Source organism: Pipra filicauda, unplaced genomic scaffold (genome assembly GCF_003945595.2).
Source record: "Pipra filicauda isolate LSUMZ 115617 unplaced genomic scaffold, ASM394559v2 scaffold77_size3566232_pilon, whole genome shotgun sequence".
NCBI classification, from domain to species: Eukaryota; Metazoa; Chordata; class Aves; order Passeriformes; family Pipridae; genus Pipra; species Pipra filicauda.
The window spans coordinates 2548694-2575500 of NW_024104953.1; the positions used below are offsets into that span (position 1 = coordinate 2548694).

The 26807-nt window shown below is 37.4% G+C and overlaps 1 protein-coding gene across 4 annotated transcripts in view; it reads right to left on the reverse strand.

Annotated features, from left to right (window-relative positions):
- The window catches only part of TASP1 (taspase 1), a 78752-nt gene that overhangs the window by 27603 nt on the left and 24342 nt on the right, over nt 1-26807 (reverse strand). For all 4 annotated transcript variants that reach the window (XM_027748044.2, XM_027748041.2, XM_027748042.2 and 1 more), the window contains exons 8-10: nt 19845-19951; nt 12910-13029; nt 11901-11979 (exon numbers count right to left, since the gene is read on the reverse strand). In XM_027748044.2, coding sequence (XP_027603845.1) covers nt 11901-11979; nt 12910-13029; nt 19845-19951 — 306 coding nt within the window. The remainder of the gene's footprint in view (nt 1-11900; nt 11980-12909; nt 13030-19844; nt 19952-26807) is intronic.

The following is a 26807-nucleotide window of genomic DNA, read 5'->3' on the forward strand; positions in this document are numbered from 1 at the left end:
AAGAACAAAACTAAATAAGCGTGTGCTCCAGCAAAAACTGAGCAAGTTGATTTTTTTCTTGAAAAGGACCTGTTAATATCTCTATATATAACACTTATACCCTATATGAGGCAAGAAGCACAGGACTGAGAATGGGAATCAAACAAATGAGACACAGAAATGAGAGTGAGCCTATGCGTGTCCTATGCATCAAGTAATAAAAACAGATGTTACTACTTCACAATTTTAAAGTATTTCCTAAACTGGCATCAAAAAGACAATAGCCATTTTTTAGCATGACGTAGAATGTTATTTATCCCCCAAGAGAATGACTTTATTGAAGAGTTCCCATAACATCAAGTCTGCTCCAAAAAAACATTCAGAGAGAGAAAACTTAATCTGGGTTAAGAACAGCTGCAGCCCACTGATGTGATCCAGGATCAACCACAAAGAAAGCAGCTTTGCAGTTCTACTAACACATCACACATCTCTACATCCCCACAGACAAAGTCATTTCTTTATGTCATACTTATGTCAACTTATAAGGCAGCAAACTTACAGACGACTGCTGCTGGCAGTGTATGCAAAAATCTTTCAACACATCACATGCTGGCAATCTGCAGGGACAGATAACTAAGGAAAATAATTCCCCCTTTTGGAAAAGAAAAATTTGTTACTGCAGTTTTTGATGTAGGAACATCTATTTTTGAACAAGAAAAAGAAAAAAAACCAAAACAACTAAGCAGTGTTTTACATACTTTGACCAGATAAAGGCTGAGAAAAAGAATTACCCTAATTATTCCAATGGAATTACCCTTTCTATTATCTCAAGTCAGAACCAAACTGTCTTGCAGGTTTAGCAGATCTATCTGTCTCTGTAGCCTACAACACTGGAGATAATACTAGGACTAGACACAAAATGAACGTACACATTAGTACAGGAATCAAAACTGATTTATATCTTACAATATAAAGCTGTGGGTTCAAATTTATAGTTCTAGTCACTTGTAATCTAACCACCACATTAGCCAACTTCCGAAAAACTTGCATTAACACGACCCAAGAGCACCAACTGCAGTGAAAGCTACTTAAACACATTTCCAAATCATGCACACAAGCTGATGAAAATGTAAATCTGGTTCATTTGCTTAACTACCTCACATTATACTACATTTAACTGCACGTGTTTATATACTTGGCGGTTTTTTCACTGAATAAAACTAAACCCAAAACAACAGGGACTCCCACTAAGAATTTTTCAATTCTACATTAAAGACTCAAATATATTTGTTTTAGTAACTTTCCTGTAAACAGAGTTTAAATCATTTTACTATCCTCTCCCAGTTACAAGGATGACTTCTTTGGTAACCTGAAGCTCATTATATTTCAGAGACAAATATTTTGCAATGACAGACCAGCACTTCCCTAAGACTTCACACACGAGTGACTCAAATGGAGATGACTAGCTGGAAAAATTTACTGGGTTAAATTAGTGCTTCTCACTGAAATAACTGTTTCATATAGCAAACAAATTATTTTCCTAACACAGTCATATTTTGCAAACACCATGTTTCCTATTCATAACCCCTCCAATGACAAAAATACTACTGTTGGAACTGCTGCTGTCCATGTTTACAGGACTAAGTATAATTAACTGCCCTCCTCTGGGATCACTACTGGCAAAGGGGGCAATGTTTCTACAGGAAATGTATAGTCTATATAGTTTATTTTGATAAATCATGCCTGACATACTCGGTGGCCTTCTACAATGGGGTTACAGTTGTGGTGGGTTAGGGAGGAGCAACTGGTGTCATCTGCCTGGACTTGTGCAAAACATTTGAAGGCATCCCATACAACACCCTCGTCTCTACGTTGGAGAGACATGGATCTGATGGATGGACTGCTTGATGGATAAGGAATTGGCTGGATGCTGCAGTCCATGGCTTGATGTCCAAGCAGACTCCAGTGATGAGTGGTGCAATAAGAGGACAAGGGGAATGGTTTTAAACCGAAGGAGAGTAGATTTACATTAGCGATAGGACAAAATTCTTTGCTGTGGTGAGGCCCTGGCACAGGTTGCCCAGAGAAGCTGTGGATGCCCCATCCCTGGAAGTGTTCAAGGCCAGGCTGGATGGGGTTTTGAGCAACCTGATCTAGTGGGAGGTGTCCCTGCCCACGGCAGGGGGGTTGGAACTAGACAAGCTTTAGGGTCGCTCACAACCCAAACCATTCTCTGATTCTATGAAAAATAAATACATACACACATACATGCAAAGACAGGTATTTTGATGCAAGTTTCTAGCCTCCTACGTGAAAGGGAAAGAATTAAACAGATTCCTAAAGCTTCAGAGGTCTATGGCAAGGGAAGGAAAGAATGACAAGGCTTGACAACCACAACACATTTATTTTGCAGTCAAACCGACACACTTGGTGAGAACCAGAATTTTACAAACAAACAAAAACCACAAACAAACAAAACGCATCATAAAGATCCCAAACAACCCGTCTTCAACCAGAAGCTCCTACCCCTGCCTGAAAACTACTTGAAGATCATACAGAAAACCACCAGCCACTGTGCTGCAGGGTCAGGCCCATTCTATGCATTTCAATTAGTGTTTATCTAAATGTATATAATGGGTTTTCAGCTTTAAGTCTTTCTGAAGGTTTCATTCTGTTGAGCTTGGTGGTAAACGAAGCCAATGTTAATTCAACAGCATAGCATTGGAGGGGTATGTGCTGCAGCTGGTTGTGAAAATGTCAGTGCTGAACTGAGAAAACAGACAAGACATTTAAGCTAAAACTTAAAATTTTGTATTTTTTTCTTCCTAAGCAATTTTTTAATAGCTAATTAACTTGCTAGTTTGCCTTTGCACAGCTTCCACAACAACCAAATTACTAGTTGTTTTGTTTTTGCGAGGTTTTTATTTTTTAAGATTGTTAACATCTTCAATTTTCAGCTATTTGATACTATTTTAAAATACAGACTAATCTAAAGGTAAGGTCAAAAAATCTGAGTTATAATGTTTACATTTCAATCTTTCTGTACCAAACAGTAACTAACAGTTCATACTTCATCCAAACCTTAACTTGCCATAGACATCAGTCCTTCATTTGAGCTTCATTCAAGAAACTAAATCACTGCTTTCCCCTCAGCATAGTGACTTCTCAAGTAGATTTCTAATGCTTGAAATAACCACAACAAGAGGAGAAAGAACCCAGCACAACACAAGCTGAACATCCCATACAATGTGTGCTCTGCATCCTATAATGTCCCTCCAGTGGGACCAAGATGGCAAAGGGAAGGACGGTCTTGTGCAGAGCAAGGGCCTCCGAGCAGCGTGTCAGAGAGAAATTGTTTTTCTGCTCCTTTTGATGGGAGATGCTTTCAAGTCAGGAAATTAGAAGCAGGTGTGCCAGAGGGCACACACACATACATGCAGCACACTGAAAAACACGCGTTTCCAATTTGCAGACATGAAAGAGGCTCCTGTTGAATGGAAGGAGAAATGAAAATGTAGCTGCTTTCTGCGAGCCATAAGCAGGGAGCTTATGGAGCTCTGACAAGCTGCTGGAGCCCCGGTCTAGCTAGTGAAACACACAGTACCTCCACACAAAGTGCTGGAACTTGGTTTAAAGGAGTGTAAAATGGAAACTTGCATTACTCACAGCCAAGAATGGAAAAATTAATCTGGTTTACTCCAATGCCAAAGTATGAGTCTTCTCTTTTCAGAAGCTACAAGTTACAGGTTATCTGTATTGTATTATCTATACAGCAGAGTCTGAACATGGTCCTGTTGTTTCAGCTTTGATATTGTTATTTTCAGTTCAGTGGTAGTACCTTAAGTGTCAGCTAACAAGAAGTACTATTGCTGCTTTATTTCCTGAATAATTTCTAGTTATGCCTAATGGAAACACGGTGAAACTGTATTTTATATCATTTCCAACATCTCTAGAAAGAGCTGACTAATGACTTGCAAGTCAGCAATTTTAAAAAACAAAATAGAGTACAATAAAAATATCTGTCTGGCAAGATACTGATGCAGTTAGTTACATATTAAAATAAAAATTTAATGTATAATTCAGAAAAGACATAAAATGGCCAGTCTAACAGAATGCACTGCAGTATTAAATTAAAGTTGCATAACTTTCAGCTTTTTGTACTCCTATCAGCTGCTGTATCTTGTCTTCATACTAGCAGGGGAAATTTTTAACTTACTGACCTGCTGCCAGGAAGAACACCTGCAAACAAAGTCCTGTCCAATTCCTAAAGCATTGATCCTACAGGGATCAATGGAGCACATTCCTGCTGCAGACAGAATATCCTTAGATGATTTACCTACTAAGAATATGCAATGGAAATCTTCCAAAAGTTTGAAACTTTAGTAAATTTGGGTAAGTTTCAAAGATAACAAAAGACAAATTCAACATCCAGACAAACTGTCTATAAAGTATCTTCTCTAAGGAAAGGTGGGAAAACACTTACTATGTCTCTAAGTTTTTAATATAGGCAAAATAAACTAAAATCACTCTGAAGAACAACTCATTCAGCTTTTCTACAATTTTACACATGAGAAAAAAAACGGTTAAAGATGTACAATATGCCAAATGCATGAATCCTTTACTTCTAAATAGTGGGAAATGGCAGGTAGCTTTATAATAAAGCTATTTGTTTGAATTATTAATGAGAATTTCTGATGTACCTCCAAGGGAGGTTAGAATGAAGAAAAAAACTTGGGTTCCTTAAAAAGGACGTGCTTTTAACATTCTTCTTTACATTTAACGTATTTTGAAGGACTCATTTCAGTCAAACTGAAAAGAGAAAAGCAACACTTTTTTACTTTGCCTGCCTTGAGAAGCTTTGCTGCTACTGATCTCTTGCTAAAAATACTACATCTCTTGAAACTACATCACTTTTGTCATATAAAACTTAGAGGAAAGAAGCAAGACAGTAGCTTATGCGTTAGTTACTTCAATATATTCATTTACTCCCAATCACAGAGAAGTGTTTAAGACATAAAAAGAGAGTTCGGTTTGCCCCTGTCTCCAATTCAATTTATATCCCTGCACCTATTTCAAGCCCAATTAAAGTTTCAAGAGGCAATAAGCCCTCTTTGATTATTGCATCCATCCAGTCCTGCTTCCCAACGGCTCTTCCAAAGGCAATTCAAACAACCACTGATAATTTTGAGGACAAACCCCTCAGCACTGACCACTGTGTTCAACTGACTGCTTCTCAACGCTACCATTCCCACAAATCATCTCTGCCTCTTGCATCCTTTCCCTTTTCCCAGCCTCATGGTGGTGGTGAGTTAGTTCAGACACCACATGCTACAGCACTGAAGCCTCTGAAAGGCATCTGGACACAAAGGCTTCAGAGGTAAATACTGATCTGTCTGGAGATAGACCTCTTCTTCCTCTACCCTCTGGTTCATGGGAACAATGACATAACTCTTCTCCATATGCAGCTGCTTCATCTGTGATGCATTAGGTTACCTATTATTCCCCAAACCTTACAGGACCAGACTGATTTTGAGAGATAATACATATTTCTACAAAGAGATCAACTGTATCATAATATCCATCTCACACAGCGTAGCTCAAACAATCTGTTCAGGATACAAGGTTTGCATGTGAAATTCCTCTGGGCATTTGGAGCGTGGACTCAGAAGGACACAGGCCAGACACACAATGCTGCACTTGTGTGTTATCTCAGGCCTAATGACACATGTGAGGTTGAAGCAAGATTTATAATTACATCATAAATGTAATTCACTGGCACAGGTTGCCCAGAGAAGCTGAGGATGGTCCAATCCTGGAAGTGTTCAAGGGCAAGCTGGATGGGGCTCTGGTCTTGTGTAAGTAGTCCCTGCCCATAGCAGGGGGGCTGGAACAAGATGGTCTTTAAGGTCCCCTTCAACACAAACCAGTCTATGATTCTACAAAACAACACCTGGCCAGGTATCCACCACAGGATCCTTGTACACCCACAACTGCCCTCAACACCCGGAGATGACAGAGCCGTGTATCTGCATTACAAGTCCACTCATCTGCATTGAAGCTTCCCTGAAAAATGTTTACTCTGTGAATTTCCACATCACTGTGGTTTGTGTCAAGAACGCGTTTTCAAGTAAGAATCTACAGATCAGTGGCTTCCATAAGGAGATCAAAATGTTGGCTGTGACCATAGCTCAACAACCATTCTCATGAGCACAGGCCATCTCTCCACAGATGTCATTCCCATTCCATCCTATCCCACATTACCTGTTCCGTTTTACCTGCAAAAGCAACCACGAGACACGCAGTGGACTGGAAAAAAGAAGAGATATGAACAAAAACAAGAAGTCTGAGCAGGAAAAGGTGGGAGAAGGAAGAGTGAATATACTTATTTCCTTATTGATGTGGATTTCAAAACCAAGAGAACCCTCCTTGAGGAGAGGGCTTCACTAGATCTCCAGAGGTTCCTTCCAAGCTAAATGATTCTGTGCTTCCTCACAACACAAAGTGTGCTATTTTTCCCTCAGGAATGATGCATCATATATACATATGTATATCTAACACAGTTTTTAAACTATTTTGATGTAAACTCTAAAATGCCTTTATCAGAACAGAGGCCACTGCTTTTGATCAAAGACCTTAACAGTCTTTTAGGATCTGGGTGAATTCACCAACACAAGACACTGTTAAGGGAGCTGGGCACATTATCCTTCTTTACAGAGAATAAATGAAGTCTATACATGTATATACACTGCTGTTACCTGTGTCTGATTCAGTCAGGAACAGGCTCTGGGCAGTGGAGAAGAGCAAGGCATCACTGAAAGACTTTTCCCAGACTGAATCTTCAACCACACCTCATAAGTAAATCTCCATAAATCTGATATCCCTGCTACCTTCTCAATAAAACACAACTTTGGGCTCAGTCCTGCTGAATGAGCTCAATATATTACAAGACTTCAATCCTTCTTCTTTAGGGTTATAAACCATGATTAAGTCCTATTTAAATTCTTCCTAGGACATCCTACATGCCTTTCTTGTATCAAATATTCTCCTCAAATGGATTTTAATAGAAGCTGGAGACTTTGCAGCTTGTGTCATAGAATTTCTGCATTTTGTAACTAATGCAAGACCTTACGTCTGCCTTCAGAAATGCAATATTAAAGGTTTGCTGGCTTTAATGACTGATGCCTAGACACAAAGCACATCCCCACACACGAGGAATGGATAAGTACATTTTTACTACCTACTGTTGCAAAGCTAGAAAAAGAAATGCAACACATCAGTCTCCACACTTCCACTCAAAAATTCCACCTATAGATGCCTTTCAAAGCCTCATGCATTAGCTGTTACTGTAACTTTGGTATTTATCTTTGTATTTCTAGTTAAGGTACTGTATATCCAGACAGAACTATGACTTTTCAACTTATCTCTCAGGAAAGACACAGACTCTTACCCCAGTAGTATTACTTTTGGCACAGTTAGTGGATGAATATTCACAACCATCACGGATATTCCAACTGGGGAGGAGATTCAATGTCACACTTGATATTGTTTTGAATGAGAAGAATATGCACAAAGCCTTTGATTCCTATTATGTTCAGGAAAAAATAGGAAATGTTTTCTTAAAGTACAGCCAAAAAAACGGACTATTGTTTCTCCTGCGGTTGGGTTTTGTTCACAAATGTTTTCCCTCCAAATAATACCCATCTTCCTGTGTTTACATTCATATACCAACAAAAAACAGCCACTAAAGAGTTCCAAGTGGCCTTAGAAGTGTGGGTTTGGCCTCTTTTTTTGGGGAGGTGGTGGGGGTGCTTAAAGGGCAGGCTGTTTTGTTTGTGTCTGTGTGCACACATGCATGTAAAAGCTTTTAGGCACCAGAGATTTGGCTTCTCCTACACGCTGATCCAAAAACCAGTTCAGCTCTTACTTACATTTACACTAAATAAAGGCCACTGGTCATGCTCATTCATTTAAGAAGCTTTCACTCAGTCTCTACCATCATTCTTGCATGGAATGGCACTTGTATTATGCTGTTAGATGTCACAGTTAAGACTTCTCAGGTATCTTGGCTATGCCAAGATACTGCAAAATTCTCTGGATTTCTTGTATTTTAATACTGGTTTCGAGACACTTAGAGAATACTTGTAATGCTTATCCTTCGGGTGCCAATAAAGTCCCACAGTCATTTTTTTCCTAAAAAAAATATTAATTTTTATATAATCCAGAGTTTGTATGTCAAAATCTCTCCAAAAGTTGATAGAAAGAAATCAGAAAGATTTTACTTGTTTGCACAGAGACTGATTTTAGACTGAGAGTTACAGAATAAACCTTGAATTTCAGGCCCTTTATATTCATTCCTATGTTCTACCATCTCCCCCATCCTGTCTTTAGAAAGTCTTCATCTTTTGACTTCAGCTGTCCCAGGCCCTGTTAAACTATAACCATAAAATATGAGTTTTACAATATCCTGTATTTTATAAACCTTGAAGTAACTTTTGAAAAGCCAAAAAAAATAAAACCTAAGACAGTGTGGTTAAACAACAAGGCCAAGTGACTGTTCGAGGTATAAAATTACCGTTCAAGAAGTTGAAGTCATGCCCAAACAAGTTCAGAACCACCACCTTTGGCACATTCAATATAAAATCATGACAAAAATAGCCAAAAATATTCAAGAAACAACTTGCTAAAAGGCATAAGAACTAATAGCAAATCCTGCCTGAAGAGGCAGAAGCAGAAGCCTGCCAGCAGCCACAGGGCCAGCAGAAGATCCAAAATGTCTTCAAATAATACACAACCACTGAAAGAAAGTTACAGGAACTTGGAAGTACTTTAAATGAAGTAGTTGTATGGCAATGTCTTCTCCCTCCTCCCTCCTTTTTTAATGAGGCAGGTACTGAAAGACATGTCTCCAACTGAAGCTTCAACAGAAGGATTTTAGAACAAAATTAATAAAAATTCAAGAATAAACCCTACTGTGTTTTTACTGTGGCATTTAAACTAACACTTTTCCTTCTCCAAGAAAGCTTCTACAAAGGTAAACCACCACAGAATAAGAAAAACATTCCCAGCAAAATTTAAATAACTGCAAGTTGTTTCTTAAATAACTGTTCTTTTAAGAACAAAAAGAAATGAGAAATCTTGAGAAGTCACCCTGACCTGTCAAAAACAAGTATATCTCCAGCTTCTAAACTCCCAGTATCACATACTGCTAGAAGCTTGGATAATGCAGTGGAGGTGCTTTTCCCAGTCCTGTACTTTTCCTTGGAGACCTGCAAACACCCTCTATATCTGAAACAGGCCACCAAACTACCTAGAGCTCTGGTTCGACCCAGTGTGTCCATTCCACATGGATTTCCATGTGCAAGAGTTTGTACTCCTTCGAATTACTAGTCCAAACTCTCCTTTCACCACAAGTTTTCCCCAGACTGTTCAATCTCTTGCTGACCTTCCAGACCTAAAGACATGAGTAATTTCATAAGTAAGGAATCAAAACAGCTTACAAAACCTGTCCCTTAAAAACTGTTTGTAGCAAACTAACATCAAAGAACATCCTTTCCATGATTGATTATAGAGCCTGATATAACTAACTCTCAAAGACTGAATTTCTATCCACATCTATCACTAAAAACAGTTTAAAAAGTCTAAACCAACACAAAATGTGAAAATTTTTATTTCCCAAAGAATACTGAAGTTAAATTATTTGGTTTAAGATCTAGTAATAACTTTGAGCATAAAAAAAGAATTACTTGGAGAAAAAGATTTGTGCCAAATTTACCACTTAAAGATAAATTAAAAGGAAGAGACATGGGAAATTAAAACAATATCACATTGAGAAACCCATAGAAATCCAAAATGATTGTAAATTTCTGTTACTTTATGTGCACATTTTAAATGCTTTTACATACAGGTGTAAATGTGCATAAAATGGCACATGAAATGAACGTGCACAGAGAAAACAGAGTTTTTACTTATACATAACATGCAAGTTTCATTTGTTGCCTTTTTTTAAAAATATACATCCACATAAAACTCATTTAGAAACCTAATGAGAGGGGTATAACCATATTACAAATAGAGTCTAGTCTGATTTGAGCTACACCAGTGGTGATCTTCTCCAAGGAAGCACTGTCAACCCTGGAGCTTTCCAAATCAAAGCATCTTCTAGACTTTAGACAGTACCTTTATTTTCTAAAAATATCATTTAACAATGATGTATGTTAATGTATCATTTTCTTGCTGAGCCATGGCAGTTTCACCTGAATATTTGCAGATGTTTATGCCCCGTTCCCAACTCCTCTTATGATCCAGCCAAGTACTAAGTTTCATTCTTTCAACTTTTCCTATAACTTAATTTTTCCATCCCTTTACTCCTTAATTAAATTCATGGTTCACATTGTTGGATGTTCATATTTTAAACAAGAGTCAGGCATCAATATATTTTAAAACTGCACTAAACATAAAGTACATTATAAAATAAAACATTATGAGCTTCTGAAAATGGAAAAAAGAATGGTATTGATTACAGAGGAGTTCTCACTTCCTGTAAACATTTCTATCTCTCTCTCTCTCTCTCTCTCTCACAGACATACACACATTTACTTTAAAGGAAAACCAGAAACAAGAGTTTAATTAAACACCACTAGTCTGAATTTCAAATCAGGGAATAAACAGATGGCCACGCTTCATAGAGCACCAGCAGGCCACTTCAATTAACTGGGACTGGGATCAGGGTCATGTCATGGGAGCTAGAAGATGTGAACCAAATAAACATACATATATATGTGTGTGATAGTTATAAATAGTATAACATTAAAGTATTTACCACCATATAAAACTGGTACCAGCAAAAAGGGAGGAGGCTTCTATTTAAGGCCATCATTAAACCCAGACATCTCCTCCAAGTGCATCAGTACTTGCACAGACTTCAAATCCAGCTGACTTTGTAAAGAAGAGCTTAAAAAAAACTAAATAAAGGTGTCCTTCTCAGCTTTTCTACAAAAAATCTCTAGTACTGGACTTATACTCTCCAATTAATAGGGTCCCCAATATTCAGATATATTTCCATACATAGGTAAGCATTTATTAAACTAAAATCAGTATTACAGTAAAATCAATTCCTTGAGTAAAATCATCTTCTGACACTTCTGTGTTCAGCAGAACTTTCCCCTGAGTCAGTACTAAGAAGGATATTTGCTATGACTGACATTGAACTTAAGGGTGAACACCTACACAAATTTTCAATAGTGCAAGAGGTGTAAATGCAGGGGAAATTAGAAAGGTCTAAGACTCCAAAAGCAACATAGGATATTTCTGATGCTCTTGAGCCTCTCAAATTTTAATTCTACACCCTGATACCTTGCTGCCCCCACTATTTCTGTATCAGGACCAACTCTGCAATGCCCATGGGATGCCACTGACATCACCTAAATCTGAACTCTGCAGATTTCCTTCACCTCTCCCTGTACTGCAAGCTGATAACTCTGACCCTTATTCTAATAATTTGGTTTTACCTTTTCACTTTCCTTTTAAAAAGAAAAGAGAGATGAACAAATTCATTTAAATATTCACTGGAAATAGGAATTACGTATTTTGGAGGGAAAAATGCTGTTTGTAGCATTTCTGTATCCAAAGGACTCTCAAATTATCTTACAGAAGGCTTCACAGAAGAATTCTGCATTTAACACAATATTGGGTTTCTTCACAGGAAAGGTTCCTAAATATATAAATACAGCACATCTTGGATTTAAAGACAGTACTGACATATATTTATATGCAAATGAATGATACAAATGTGGAACATAGTCTGGAAATAATGTTGATATTTGAATCCACCATTCACAGAAATAATTTATTTGGAATTTGCAAATTAATTACATTATGGAAAGATAGCAACTTTGTTAAATATTTATAAAAGTAGTAAATACCTGAAGTACTCACAGCAGTGGAGTAAGGGGTATGAGCTCCTGTATTTTCAGCCCAGCAGCCACAACCATAAAGAGCTGCCTAAGGAAAGAAGTGCATTGTTCATAAATTTTAAGTATGCAAGATTTGTGGTTTGTTCCCTTTCCTTAAAAAAAAAAAAAAATCAACAAAAAATCTCAAACCAACAACAACAAAAAAAGAAACCCAAGAAAAATCTATTAATACAAAAAATAAGAAAGAACATCATCATTGTATTGCAATTCCAATCCCTTTTGCTACATCCTCTTTTACTCTTCTTCAGATCTGAGTGTTTGTCACAGACCTATGGTATTTTAACCTAACTTACCAGAAAAGGAGGGTACAGATATCCCTGTTCATATAGAATCTCTTTCACTCTGCTATTCCAAAAACCCCAAAAACTCTTAAATACATTTCAACAGAAAACTGCTTTTAGGGCAGTGGCAAAAGTTAACCAAAAATACAGCTATGCAGCTACAGAGGATAACATTTTTGATGCACCTCAAAATTCCCTCACCTAATAACAGTAAGGTGACACACAAGAAATATAAGTATCATAAATATTAATAACATTAATAATAAATAGAAATAGAAATTATTTATAAACATAATAATAAGTAAAAGTAGCACATCACAAATACCTTCTGTGTTAATGCCTTTGTCACTTCCACCAATTCACAAGATCATATAAAAATAAATTAGGACATCTTTCCTAAATATTGAGGGAAATCTTATTTTAAGACTCTTAAGCATTTAAGAGACTATTTGTGGTATTAAGGAGGTATTTAAGCCCAAGAAATTAACTTATTAATATCTCTGGCAAAAGGTAACTCACTACAGAACATCCTCTTACCCATCAATGTTTTACTACACTGATGGAGGACACTAAGAACAAAAACTGCATTTCAGTGAAGTGAAAATGCCTTCAGTGGAGAACAACAGTTTGCTGTCACTGAATGGCCAATACCAACTAAAATATTGCCTAATAATCACCTGACCAACTCTTCCAGGATGCTTCAGTGCTAAACCTCCACTGGAGACAGCAGCAGCAACATTCCCTTCTTGGTCAACAACAACTGCGCCAACTGTATCCAACGTTCCTGAGTCGTTCTCCTGCAGGACACACAAACAGGAACAACTAGTAAAAACAGTATATTAGAGGCAGATGATACTTAGGAGTGTGCAAAGTACAGTAGACAAAACCAATCACAGGCCTAGCAACAAAATGGATTTGTTTTCATGCACATTGTACCCGCTGTGCTGCCATAAATCTTCATAAAATGCTCTCTTGCCTCAGACAGGACCCAAAGAAAAAGAAGGTAACAAGAACGTAATAACCATCTCAGAACTCATCCAATGCTTAAATCACCTGCCTTTACTCACAAAAGTGCCAAAAATACTCTTTTTTTTAGTGGTGGCCACTTGTCCGCTAAGAAGTGATTCAGCAACTTATTCCAAAGATCTCATATCAAAAGGCCTTTCCCAAAAGCTTCAAGATGGAATTTTCAGAGGCTCTGATCTTTAAAGATGTATGATTAAAAAAACAAACACACAAAACAACAGCAAGAAAAACCAAAACAAAATCAAGAAGCAGTTTACCATGTAAAGAGAAAATTCTGATATTCTGAGTGAAACAATAAACAGAAGCCTTGAGAAAAAATCTCCCCTGGGTCAGATTCTTTCACCAAGATTTTTTTCTCAGTTCAGGAATCTTTAGTGGGTGAAACAATTTAACTTTTGCTCATTAAAAAAGTGTCCTTTACCATCATTTCTGAGGTAGATCTCCCCCCCTAGGAGCAGGGGTCTTCCAGCATTCATTCCTGACTCAAGCTCTCCGTCTGCTGTTCCACAAACACTTCTGCTCTTTCCCCTTGGATCTTTGTGCCCTTCCCCTCTTCCTCAGTACACCATGTTCAGTCACTCTTAAAGAAGGAGCAGTTTTCCCCACTCTGCCTGGGTTTTCCCTGGATTCCCCTCTCTGCAGAACCCAGGGCAAGGCACCCTGACTTCATGCCCAACCACACACACAGCATGCAGTGTACAGAAAATAAAACCAATGAACAAAACTCATCCATCATCCATCACATACTCCAAAGGTGCACACTGCTGCTGCACAAGCCTCAAGCCTCTTATATAAATTTACTTGACAAAGGATATTAAGCTTTTCATATAAATGTGAATTTTTTGCACTAGGATCCAGAGGGAGGAAGAAAAAAAAATACACCCAACTACTCAACTTCAAATTAGTAAGTTCTCATTATCAATTAGAATTTCCAATGTCACTTATCAAGAAGAATTTTTAGGACTCCTACACTGATGATACTCTGGCCACACTGAAGAGAAAACACTTGAGTTAATACTTTGTCAGTCTTAAAAGGAAAAATATGCAGTGCAGCACTACAGTATCTTTCAAGCAACTGGAACTCCTGAGTGTCATCCCCAGCTTTCATCCAGAGTAACAGTAAGTTTTTTCTCTGCACCTACATCTAGATCTTCCTTAGCAAGTTCTACTCTCAGAAGTTGGCACTGACCATACTCAATATTAAAACAAGCAGATGGATGTCTCAACAGCATAGCAGAGAAACTCCTTAAAAGAAGAGGGGTGAGAAGTTATAGACCCAGGGTCTTAACTGGCACTGGGAAGAAGAGCAAGTTAAAAAGCAGAGGAAGGAAAAAACTAGGACAAGGAGAGGCAAAAGGAGTTTTGAGGACTGGAACAAAGGGGATAAGGAAAGAGCATGCCCCCTTGATTGAAAAGATGAATGAAAATTAAGCAACCCCTCCCTAACATCTCGTGTGCAACTGTATTTCTCAGCTCTCCAGACTTGCAGACATGGTCTAACTGAGGTAACATGAACCCAGTCTGAACAATACTTATCAGTGGATTCAAAAGTTCTTAAGCAGCAGAGCAGGCTGCTCACTGGAGGTGCAGACTCCCATCCTTGAGAGGTTTTCAAGATCAGACTGGACAAAGCTTTTCCCTATGTGAATTCTCCTATAATTTCTACATAGAGAAGAACTACTAATATGATACAGGTTTTGTTGTCCCTCCCCTGCCCCCTTTTATCAAAGGAAGTTATACCCTCAACGAGAAACTTGATTAATAGACAACTACAGATATCAAAATCAAGCCTGTCAAAGTTAGGAAATACCAGAATTAAGGCCACCTGTGCAATCTTAATTCCTATTAAAATCAAACATTTAGGGCTTCTATAATGAACAGAAATACATCTCAGAAGGATGATCAGTAAGTTTTTCATATCATCTGACAGCCTAGGAAAAAAATGTTTGCAGCCTTCTTTGCCTCATGTGTAAAAGTATCTGCTCAATCTGCCATCCATCTTCTGCCTTAGCTCTCACAGACAAAATATTTGCCTTCAGTACCTCCATTACTAATTTCTTCCTTAAAAAGATATTTTAATCAAAAATCCACAAGCATTTACAAGTATATGCTAGATGGAAACTTTCTTCACCGTTATTTCATTTCAAAGAAGATCTATTTCCCATCAGTATGTGCCATCAATTCAGTGGTAATTTGCTTGCTTTGGCTTATTTTATTTTTAAATGGGGCAACTAAGGAGGTCGGAAACCTTTTCTAAGGGAAGCATTTTTAAGGGAAGGTTGTGTTGGCCCACACAACCCTCTGAAGTAAATCTGCATCAGTCAAGCAAAGGAATTCCATATTTTCCTTCTCAGTAACATAACTTTGTCAGGGTTTTTTTTGTGTGTTCAGAAAAAGATTCACTGATATACAGATGATGTTATATTTATCCTTGCTCAGCAAACTGAAAACCAGTGGGGACCAGTTCTACTCCATATCCCATGGGAAAAATACACTGTCAGATCTATTCTAGACTTACTCTGTTTGCTCCCATTTCAACATTACTGACTTGACACACTTACAAGTAACATCACAAATCAATTCTATAGTTTAGGACTAAAAATCTAATACATATGTAAACTGTACTGACAACCCTATGACTTCTGAACCAGTAAATGAAGAGTTTGTCACAATTTAACAAAGGAACTTCCTGTGTATCTCCACACAAAAAGGCATCACGTGCCTGAGGAGTTCCAGGAAGAATACACCTGGTGAGAAGACTTTCAGTGTCACACATTTCATCTCTTCAGACCATAAGGATGTTGAAGAATACATAATCCTGTCAAGCCAGTATCAGGATAATCAAAACAAGTATGTTAAACACAATTCACGAAGACTAAAATAAGCCCAAACTTTACATGGGTCCAACAGGGATTAAATAAGACCCAGTTTGCTTGCCCTTATCTTTTTATGTATTTGATTTATTAATTTAGCACCTTAGATTTAAGAATTTTTTGAGTTCTCTAAGGAAACTTGATTATTACTTGGTGATATCTGCTAATGAATTCCATATCTGACCTCAGTTAATAATTTATACAAGCAGGTCCACTGCAAAAGCAGTTTGGGGGGGTTTAATGATGTAGTATTGCAATATAAAAATCATCTATTATGTAGTTAATATTTTGCATGGAAACAACCAAAGGTCAATGTGCAAAGTAAGACCTCACATTACTTAATTAATTTGCACCTTGTGACAGTAAAGGAAGTTAATTTCATGAAACCATGGTCCAAATACTCAAACTTTGCTAAGAACATGGATTCAAAGCAGGAAGATGTTCATCTGCACAAATGTAGAGTTCTGTCAAGTGTTTTGGAAATCTCATCCTTCCCTTTTCCTGCACATAAAAACCCCATAAACAGTCATCATTATAAAAGCCCCTAAGGAAGGAATTAACGATTTAGGAGAGCTCTACCCAGTGCCCACTAGAAGATTCTACACCCAGGGCCTTTTCTCACAGAATTCCAGAACAATTACCATCAAAACTTATCTATGAGTATAACTGACAAAATAACAAATTAATCAGATTGAAGTAATTAACATCTATATGCTATTACCCAATCATCTAATCATACAAAGCTCTATGAACAACCCCAGCCTTCCCAGCTTAACAGTAGTTTGGTGTATAAAGAGAACATTTTGTCTGACTTCCACACGCAAGATGAGGGAATTATTTCATGCCATATTTCCAGAAATGAGTTCTGTTGTTTTGGTTTGGTTTTGTTTTCACTAGAATGAATGAAAAGTATTCAGGTTTCTTTTCCCATATTAAATGGATTTTGAAGTGTACTTCTGAAGTCTATGAAGTATTATTATCAAAGGCCATTTCAGCACGAATGTGGGATGGAAAATTTCTTTCTTTTTTTAAGGAATAGGAAATATATAAAATTCAAATTCCTGTTCAAAATGCAACATTAAATAAGACAGAGTAGGACTGCCATAGTTGATTGCTACACTTACTATTACCTGCACATAAACATTTTCTAAATATATTCAGTCTTAATACAGTAGCTGAAGACCATGAAACTGTTGATTCCATTCATATAATTCAAACTGGGGTACAAATACTTGGTTATATACGTTAAACAAGATAAAAACCAAACCAGTTTTATTAAAACTCAAACTAAATAATGTTATTTATGGAGTTAAATAACTTGCCTATAAAATACTAACTTATAAACACTAATCTATACCAAAAAAATCATGTGTACTGGAAGTTCTTAGTGCCACTTATTGAAATAAAGGAGAGGACAACTCCTCTTACAAGTAACTTCAGCAGAGCTGTAAAAGAAGTTTGTAATAGTAGAAGGCAAAATAAAATTAGGGCTCTTAGCCAAACTCTTCTAAGTTTTTTTCAATGACAATTTCCTCTGGTAAAAGACAGGCTCAGAGTAAGAAGACAAACATTTACTTCTGGTATTTACTGGTGCTTGGGGAGAAGAACTCGAGAATGGCATCTGGCTGAATGAACACATCATAGTCATTCCCCCTATGAGTTTGTTTAGTTAATTCACACACAAAAATTATTTCTTAACTGTGTAAATGAGTAAGACTCTACAACTTGAAGTCTAAATTTTTACACCTTCAAAATGGTGAAGTTATTACTGGATCTTCCTGTGTGCAATCATACAAACCCCCTGCAAACCCTGCATTGGGTCAACAATGAAAAACAGAGCAAAGAGAAAATTCCATTTAGTCAGGAAATAAAAGTCCTTTAGTAATTTACACTGCCAAGTTTTTCCATACAAGCTTTGACAAATTTAAATAGTCTCTCATTCTTCTTGAATGAGAGAGAGTTTTATTGAAAACTAATTTTTAAAAGTGTATTTTCTTTTTTAGCTGGTGACATTTAACAGCAGCTAAAACTTCCAAGTAATTTCAGTCTTTTTGGTCTGCAACACTACCTCTCCACACCAGCCTTTTTGTTATGATCTCCTTTCAACTTCACCTTTGTTAACATCCTTTCTACCTTGCTCTTCTCCCAGCTTGCAGTACTGGTAACAGAGGGACATAAGCTCAGCTGCAGCACAGAGTCAAACTAGATAATAAAACAGCCCTGAACTCCTGCTGAAAAGGACATTCTGCAGCTCCAGAGAGGAACAGCAAATAAAAAAGTTACATGACTATCTATCAATTAAAGGCTAGCTTTGACAAGAAGATTGACTTTTAATTATTCAAATATTTAAATGGTTCTAAATTAATTCTTTTTAAACCTTTTCTGAAGAGTTCAGCTTTGGCAGTGTGAGTTTTGGGACGACAAATCACGTGCCTCATCCTTGCTAAATGACCTTTTTCCACTAGCTTGGAGAGAATTATTCTATTTTTTTTGTTGTTGCTGTTAATTTGATTTTCTGAAGGGGAAAACAGACAGCATGTGCCCAGCAAGCTGACAAACCCAGTGTGTGGTGTTACTGGATTACTTACCAGCGAGTAGAGAGCTCTATTTGATAATCTCCTTTACCTACCACCACTGGCCTTTGGGGATCTCCCACAAGTGCTGCACAGGACTCTGGAGCCCTTGAAATTTCAAATTGCAGGTTGGTAAGCTCATGCATTGGCATTTGTTTCAAGCATTGACTTGCCCCTTATTACATGAACATGGATACTGTACAGAGACCCCTCCTCCCTCAGCTACACTTCAACATTTAGTTTCTCAAAGAGGTGTGTGAAGTAAACAGGGAAGATTCCAAACAAATAACTAACTTCCCCCACCCCCTGCAATCCTTAACTTTCTTTACAGGTCTTATCTCCTTGAAAATCAAAAAATTAGCACCATGCTAGGGAAGACTTCTAGTCTAAGAACACAGAAGAAAACTGCTGAATTTATCACTAGTTTGCACTCGCACGGACTACAGAGAATACAGCTTTTTGTCAATTCTCTGGGATTTATACATTATTTATACCTACACACTGGTCAGACAGCTTATCAAAGTGGCCAATCTGAAAAGCCCACAGGCCCCAAATAAAGCACAGGCATTTAATTTAATGAGCTATACTCATTTAACACAAATACTGTGACTGACACTCTCACAGGTAACAAAGGCTCTACATTCAAACTAGGAGGGGAACAGAGGGAATCCTGGTAGTTTTGTAGCACAAGTAATATGGGCCAGGTCAATGCTAGATGCATGCACAGATGCACATGTTTACCTACCTGATATTTCAAATTTCACCAATTCCAGTTCCATAATGCAGCGCGCTCAGGAAACATTAAAAAGTGGGAAACAGTGACAGAGATCCCAAGCTAAAGAAAACGTTTTGGTAAATAATTATCCGTTTGTGTTTACATTTGTCATATTTCCAGTTCAAAAGGAGCAAAAGTATTTTTCTTAGCATAAACAAAGGTACAAAGTGACGGTTTGGTTTTCAAAATAGCAAGGCAGAAAGTTTCAACTGCAATAAGTTATCACTGTATCATCTAAACACTGGGATGGCCAAGGAGAAGTGGCTTCTGAGGCTACCTTAATCTTACTTATCATATATGACAAATTTATTAGCAGTCAGCTGTAAGTTTAGGATGACACAACAGAATGTGAAACAGGAGCTAACCTTTTCATTTGATTGTCTTCTTTTCTTTAGTTGAATGAGATCTGTTTCCACCTTTTCGGCCAACTCCAGCTTCCTCTTGTTCCTCTTAAAAGCTGCTAAACTAAACCCTATAAAAATAGTTCAAAAGCAATAACTAAGTAAAATTTACTTAATTTAAGCAAATACTGATAAGTTGACATTTTGAAGGACATATCCCCCACTTCTTCACTGACGCAAAAAGCATCAATAAAAAAGCCAACAACTAAGTATTTAATTTTCAGTACAAAATGTTTACATCTTTTCCTAAGTTAAGAAGCTCTACTATTGTTGAGCAACAGTGATGAATAAAATATCTCGCAGAAACACACATGGAAGCTGTACTGGTCTAAATCTCTCTGTTTGGCAAAGCAGCAGCACTGCACAGAAAGGAACAGAATAAGTGGCTTGTGTTAAAATTATTGTTTTTGACTGCTGACAAGTAAATAGATACCATGTGAGCTCATTCTGATATCCATAAACTTAGGCTACTATTTTATTACCTTAATTGCATATGTGTATGCTTACCCATATATATTTAAAGCCACACAATAGTCTAGCAATAGTTTTATGTTCCATAATCCAACACAGTCTAAAGACCACCTAGGTCTTGAAAAGGCAAACATGTATTTTCCACATCTAAGTCCCACATTCAGAAAGGAAGTGTTCTCTAAAGTGGAGTGAAAAATAAAATTGTTATGCTTAGGAGACCAAAATGACATGTTCCCATTTTAGAAGTTTCAGTTCATGAAAAAATTGCATATATTGATACGTTTAGTTTAAATTAGTTTTGACTCTATATTATGTACAGATTGTTTTAACATCCTCTGTAAAATGTAAAGAGATGGGGGAAAAATGTCTTTTGTCACTTGTTTAATCACACCAAATCAAGCTATTGGGAGAGCAGAGTAATTTGAATTTGTGACTTACACAAGGAAGGTTTTCTACTTAAACTTCAAAAAATGGCATTTTAAATGAAATTCTGAATATAGCTACATCACTATTATTCAGAAGACTGGAACAGCTGCATGAACAGTCTAGGAATAAAGTCAATATTGCAGAGCCAGCAGAACACAAAGCTTTCATTTACAATTCTCAAAGTAACAGACAGTGAACATTTTACTTCTTTGAAACTTCTCCATGCAGGTGCCAAATTCACCTAGTGAACTCTCCTTTAAACCTGTTTTTAAGTATATAAAACTGGACCTTAAACTACCCACAGTTATTCAAGTACATAACCTAAAAGTAATGAGAAAGCTGGCATTTCTCTCCAAAAACCTAATGAATACCAGTTTCTTAAAACTGCAAACACATATTAATCTGCCATCACCAAGAAAGGAACTTGTTCTAATATACAGAGCTGATTAATGCAGCTACTTTAGACAACACATTTCTACATTTGAAATGAGGTCCAAGAGGTAAAACCCAAACACTTGATAAGGGGGAGCAGGTAAAGAATCATTTTAGTCAAGGACTAATTGGGAGTGGGGAGAAATAAATAACAGGCCTCACACAGAATCGAGAACTTGTTAAACAGAAGCTTCCCAAATAAACCAAGCCAGGACATTGTTTTTAACAGATTTTTTAAACAGGAGAACTTCTAAGTTGACGTGAGTTCACCAAGCACAGCAAATACCTGTGGGCAGAGCCACAGTGTGGGTGAGTAGGAATGGTGTGTGGCCTTGGTCCTCCTCAAAAGCAGGTATTACACCGGGAAAAATATGCCTAAGCCTGTTACCTGCTGCTGGCACTGCCTCCTGCCAAGTCATAAAAAAGGTGTATCTGGAGAGGCAAAACAAACAGGAGGGTGCAGGAGCCCAGACAGGCAAACCTGAACATGAGCAGCTTTCCTTGCACTCCAGAACCCAATATTAGCAGTGTCCTGAAACCTTCTGCAGTATTTGCATGTTCCCCAGTTCAAAATGTAGAGGAGACATGGACTAGTTCCAAGCTGCTCTTCCAGCTGCACAGTGCTGCTATAAGGCCTCTTAGCAACTCCACTCCAACTACTCCTTGGAGTATTTATCCTGTTTCACTCACTTAAATCCTCAGTCCTTTGCTAAGCAATTAATTTTCAGAGTTTACCTTGAGCTTTAAGATTCTGTTTTTCCACAACAAAAAACATCCTGAAGATTTGCTTTGGAGGATCTAATTGTGAACAGCAACTTCTTAACGTGTATTGTTAATTCAAACTGGTATCAATAAGTTGGGAAATATAGGGCAGAAACCAGGTCACTATTAACAAGGAAGTTTATCTATCTTGGTCAGACAGGCAAGATGAAGAAAGTTTTCTGGTAACATACAATGATGTAGGTTGGAAGAGATTTTATGAGGTTGTTTAGTCCAATCTCGCCCCAAGAAAACAAATCCAGTTTAAAAGGACTGCATAAAAACCTGTCAAGTTTGAGTATCTTCAGAGATAAGAGATTTCACGACTCCTCCGGGTCTCTGCTCCAGTATTTGACCAATCTCAGGTTTAAACAAATAATGTATTAATTCATACTCTTCACTTTTATTCAGTTTATCAGACCTTTCCACCCTGTGAGGGAAAGTCAATCCAGTCAGACATCCCCTAGAAGGGAAATTCTTGTGCTCACACTACATTCAGCTTCAGGATAGTTATTAGGATTAACTTTCATCTGAAAGGTGAAGATTTTGTTTTAGCAAGGACTGATGAGTAACGGCCTTTTGATATTAAAAAGAAAATAATTACTACCAGTAATTATTAATTCCTCTTCGCAGGATAAACCAGCTAATACCTCTAAAGTGCCCCAAAAACTGTGAAATAAAGGAGCAGTTTATAAATCAAAACTGAACAATTTTTTCCTCTGACATAGTTATGCCCAACCTCAGTTAAAAATAAAATGTCTTGAATCTTAAATTTGAATTTTTCTCTCCAGAATAAGGGAATAAAGACCAAAGCAAGTGAAAGGCTGCCTACCCTCAGTTTATTCCCGTGTTTGTGATGTTCTACCTATGTAAAACCACTATAAAGGCCACTAAAATAAGCAGCACTCTGGTTGCTTTGTCTTGCTCTACTAGTGACAAAAGAAACTGAAAAACCCAAGTGAGCATCAAACTAAACAAATGAAAGATGAAATTAGAGTTTTCTGAAAACATCCTCTAAGTTTGGTCCTTGACAGAGAATATATTATGGGGTTTTAAGTTCAATAAAAAACATTTCATGGACTAAAATACAATCCAGGATTCAAATATGCTTAGTTGACAATGCACACACAACATGGAAAAATAACCCACTGCAAATTTATTTTGAAATTAAGTAGTACACAGAGAAGGAAAATTCCTACACACAGTTTGAGTTCATAATTCACATTAAATCTAAAACAAAACCTCAACTTTGTGGTGCAAGGACGCTACGAAATTTCACTTGTCCTTAATGACAGTATAGAAACCACTCTCACCTTCTCCAACAAGACAGCATATTCCAAGCTTGAGAAGAGGAAAGGGACACAACACAGTGATGAAGACAGGCATGTTTTCCTAAAGCAAATGCAATATAGCTACATCAGCCTGATGTTACCTGGGGCCAAGGAGAAAGGGAAGTAAGAGAGGCAGAGATTACTGACTGGGGAGGAAGTCACAAAGAGAGGTAAGGGAGCAGATGGAATTTTAGTTTGAAAAATTACTGACTCACAGCCCAGAGGTACTGTTGTTGGAAATCTATGGAAAGGTATTTAGTAAAACATTCTTTGATTGTGCTCAAGAATTTAAAAGTTCAGTTGCAAATCAAGTAAGTGCTTTCAGATAAAAACCCCTGGCAGTAATCCCTACCCAGTAACAGCATGGATGCTCAAACTCATGCTTAGAAGAGATGAGTTTTGGGAGTCACAGAATACAACCAGCTATTCTGTCCTGCTCCCTCATTTTTGCACCTACTGGCATAAAGAAAACTACTTCAGAGCTGCTAGGAGAGAAAGAAGAAAAAAAAAGGACAAAAAATCCCATAGCTTTACAAAATAACTGTCTGCTCATCTTAAAGTGCCATGCCCAGGCCTCATTCAGATTAAAGACTTAACAGCTGACAAGAGAACTAAACATTGTTAACCAAACTATTAAAATATTATTAAATAAAAGTATTATTAAAAGCTCAGCACCTCAGTCTCACATTTATGGCACTTATCACATGTCCCTGCAATGCAGCATGAGGTGATTCTTTAAGAACGAATGAATAATCACCAAGGACCTGAAAACACCTTCCCAGTCCTCCACATTCTCTCCCTGTGGAGAATGTTCAGTGGCTGAGCACAGAACAGGTGGAAGTAGCTCCTGCTCAACACCCCTGGCCTGCAGGAGAGGTTGGTATTACGGGATGTGTTGTCAGAATGTGCACTTGAGAATATGATGTATTATCTGTAAATGCAGAAGAAAAATCTCCCAGGCACATTGTGCTCAAAGCTAAGACTGTTACAGATGTTCCCATTATCAAAAGGTTTTTGTATTCCTGGGTACCCTGATGAGAAAGGGCTACAAGGCCTTCATTACACAGTTAATTAGCACAAGGTTCATCTCCTAAACTAGCACGGCTAGATAATAAATGCAGCTTTTTCACAGGCTTTTTTCAACGTTATCACCACATAACAGAAAGAGATGAGAAAATAATTTTCACCAAGCAGGTCAGTGGAAGAAAAAGAAACAGATCATTAGTCTCTGAGTCAGGTCAGAGATGTCATCTGTGTGCCACCTGATTGATATAAAACTTGCACATCATCTACTCATTTCTTGTACTAATGCTGCTGGCACTCTGATCATTCCCTTAACTCTTTTTACTGTTACACTACATACAAATAAAAATTTAATCAAAAATCTTGACAGTTCTATGAGATAATGATACAGTGACTAAGTAAATGAAAGACAACTGTACTCCCCATTCTACACAGCTTTTCAGAACTTCTTCTTAGTCACCTTTCAAAGCCCATCAGAAATGATCCAGAGAACAGAGGTAAGAGAAAAATTATTAGAGAGAAAATCAGACTTGTTCTACTCATGAAGTCCTTGAAACTACCGAATTGTACATACAGAAAAAAATGCAAGACTAAGGCACTATTTTTCTTTAAATAATGGTACTATTGATACACATCTACTAATTAATTCTAGCCCTGTGTACTTTAAACAGCCTGTAGCTGACAGGCTGTTTATTATAACACACTATCATTTCTTGCCCAAAGTTAATGCAAAACATTTTCAGGAAAAAGCCCATGTTTCCTTAAAATCTCCATGCTTTTTTTACCACATCTATTCCCTTCCATATTTTCAGGCTACATTAAAGACTCAGAAAATATTTAAGTGAACAATTAAGTTCCAAATATAGAAGTAGCAAATACAAATTTCTAGCACCTCTAAACTGCAAATCAAGTTCAGGATGATACTCAAACGTTCCTGGTTACACTGGGAACACAAACACCATATCCAAGGTTTCTATTACAGTCATTAAAAATTATTACGCAACCTGTACGCAGTTCAGCAGTCCTTGTTTAAAAGCAAACTGTAAATTGAAAATACTAAGAAAAGTCTACGAATATTTTTGAATCTTTAAAGTGCAGACCAATCATATAGCACCCCCTGGCAGACAGTTCTTAGAGTCAACTGAAAGAGCCAGAAAGCTTTCTGCATTTTATCTTTCTATTCCATATTAAAAGAGAATGCAACTATTGGAGAGAAGAAAATTAAAAAGGAATATACTAGCAAATTAGTTAACCCACAGGAATTCAAATGATCCTGTGAAGAATTCTGTTGAGCAGTTGCTAAAATAAATGGCACAAATGAAAACAGGCAGATGAAAATAAATTTCATTTTAACAAAGCTATTTTAAATGACAAATTAACACCACTTAGGCTTGTGTTGGGACTAAAAGACTACTAGTGCTACTTCCCATGTTGTCACACTTCGACAGAGACTGCAACATGAATGGGAAAAAAAGGCACTTGTCATCAAAAGCATATTAAAAAAAATAAGCTACCTCTCTCAGAGCACTGCTCTATAGATCTGTACTTCATAACAAGAACTCAGGGTAAACTGGTGCTGGACAAACCATTTCTTAGTACTTTCTGGAAGAAACCTTTCCTGCACCATGGAAATTTTCATTCAAAGCATCTTCTAGGTATTTTGGCCCAACTTTTTTCCTGGGTAACTTACAGCCATTCTCTTGGTTGCACTTGGCTGTTCAGATTGGTAAGTGAAACTACAATATTATGTACAAATCCAGGGAGGATTTACATCATGTATTCAGATTAATCAAGCTTCCTAATCAAATCCCCCTAAACCCTTGAGGTTCTCTCCAGATCACTTCCATTCTCCCCCTAAAAACAACAGAACAAAACATGGTGTGAGCCCCTGCCCTGAGGCACTGACTGGACCCCATAGCACAGTTCCAGTAATATGGCAAATGGTTTTCTTAATGCAGTAATGATGAAGTGAGGAGAGAACTGGGAGTGGGGGAAGTTTTGGGGGTTTGGAGGATAGACAGGCAATACTGGGGGGTTGGGAGATATAGGGTGTCACTAGAAGTATAACAGTCTGCATGACACTTATCTAGAAAGGGCTCTCCCTAAATTAAAGAATCCAAGAGCCATAAGATAAAAGGGAATTTCCTTGCATGCACACAATTGGTTAAAAAATGAAAACAAAGTATGAGTGTAAAGGGCCTGTTACGAGTGGAATTCCAAACCAGCCGACAGTAGCACTGACTCTGTTCAACAAGATGTGACTTTACTGGGGACATTAAGTTATTCAAGGTAATAAGAGGACTTGACCAAAGAAGGATTTGGAGTAGAAACCTGACAATAAAGCTGCAGCTTTTATTCATCAAGTCTTAAAGTAATGAGAATTAGTTTTTTTGCAGGTACTGAAACTAATACAGGTTCAAGAGGAAGCAACAATCTCATGGCAGAAAATGCCACTGTTTGCCTCCACGTATGCCAGAATCACTCA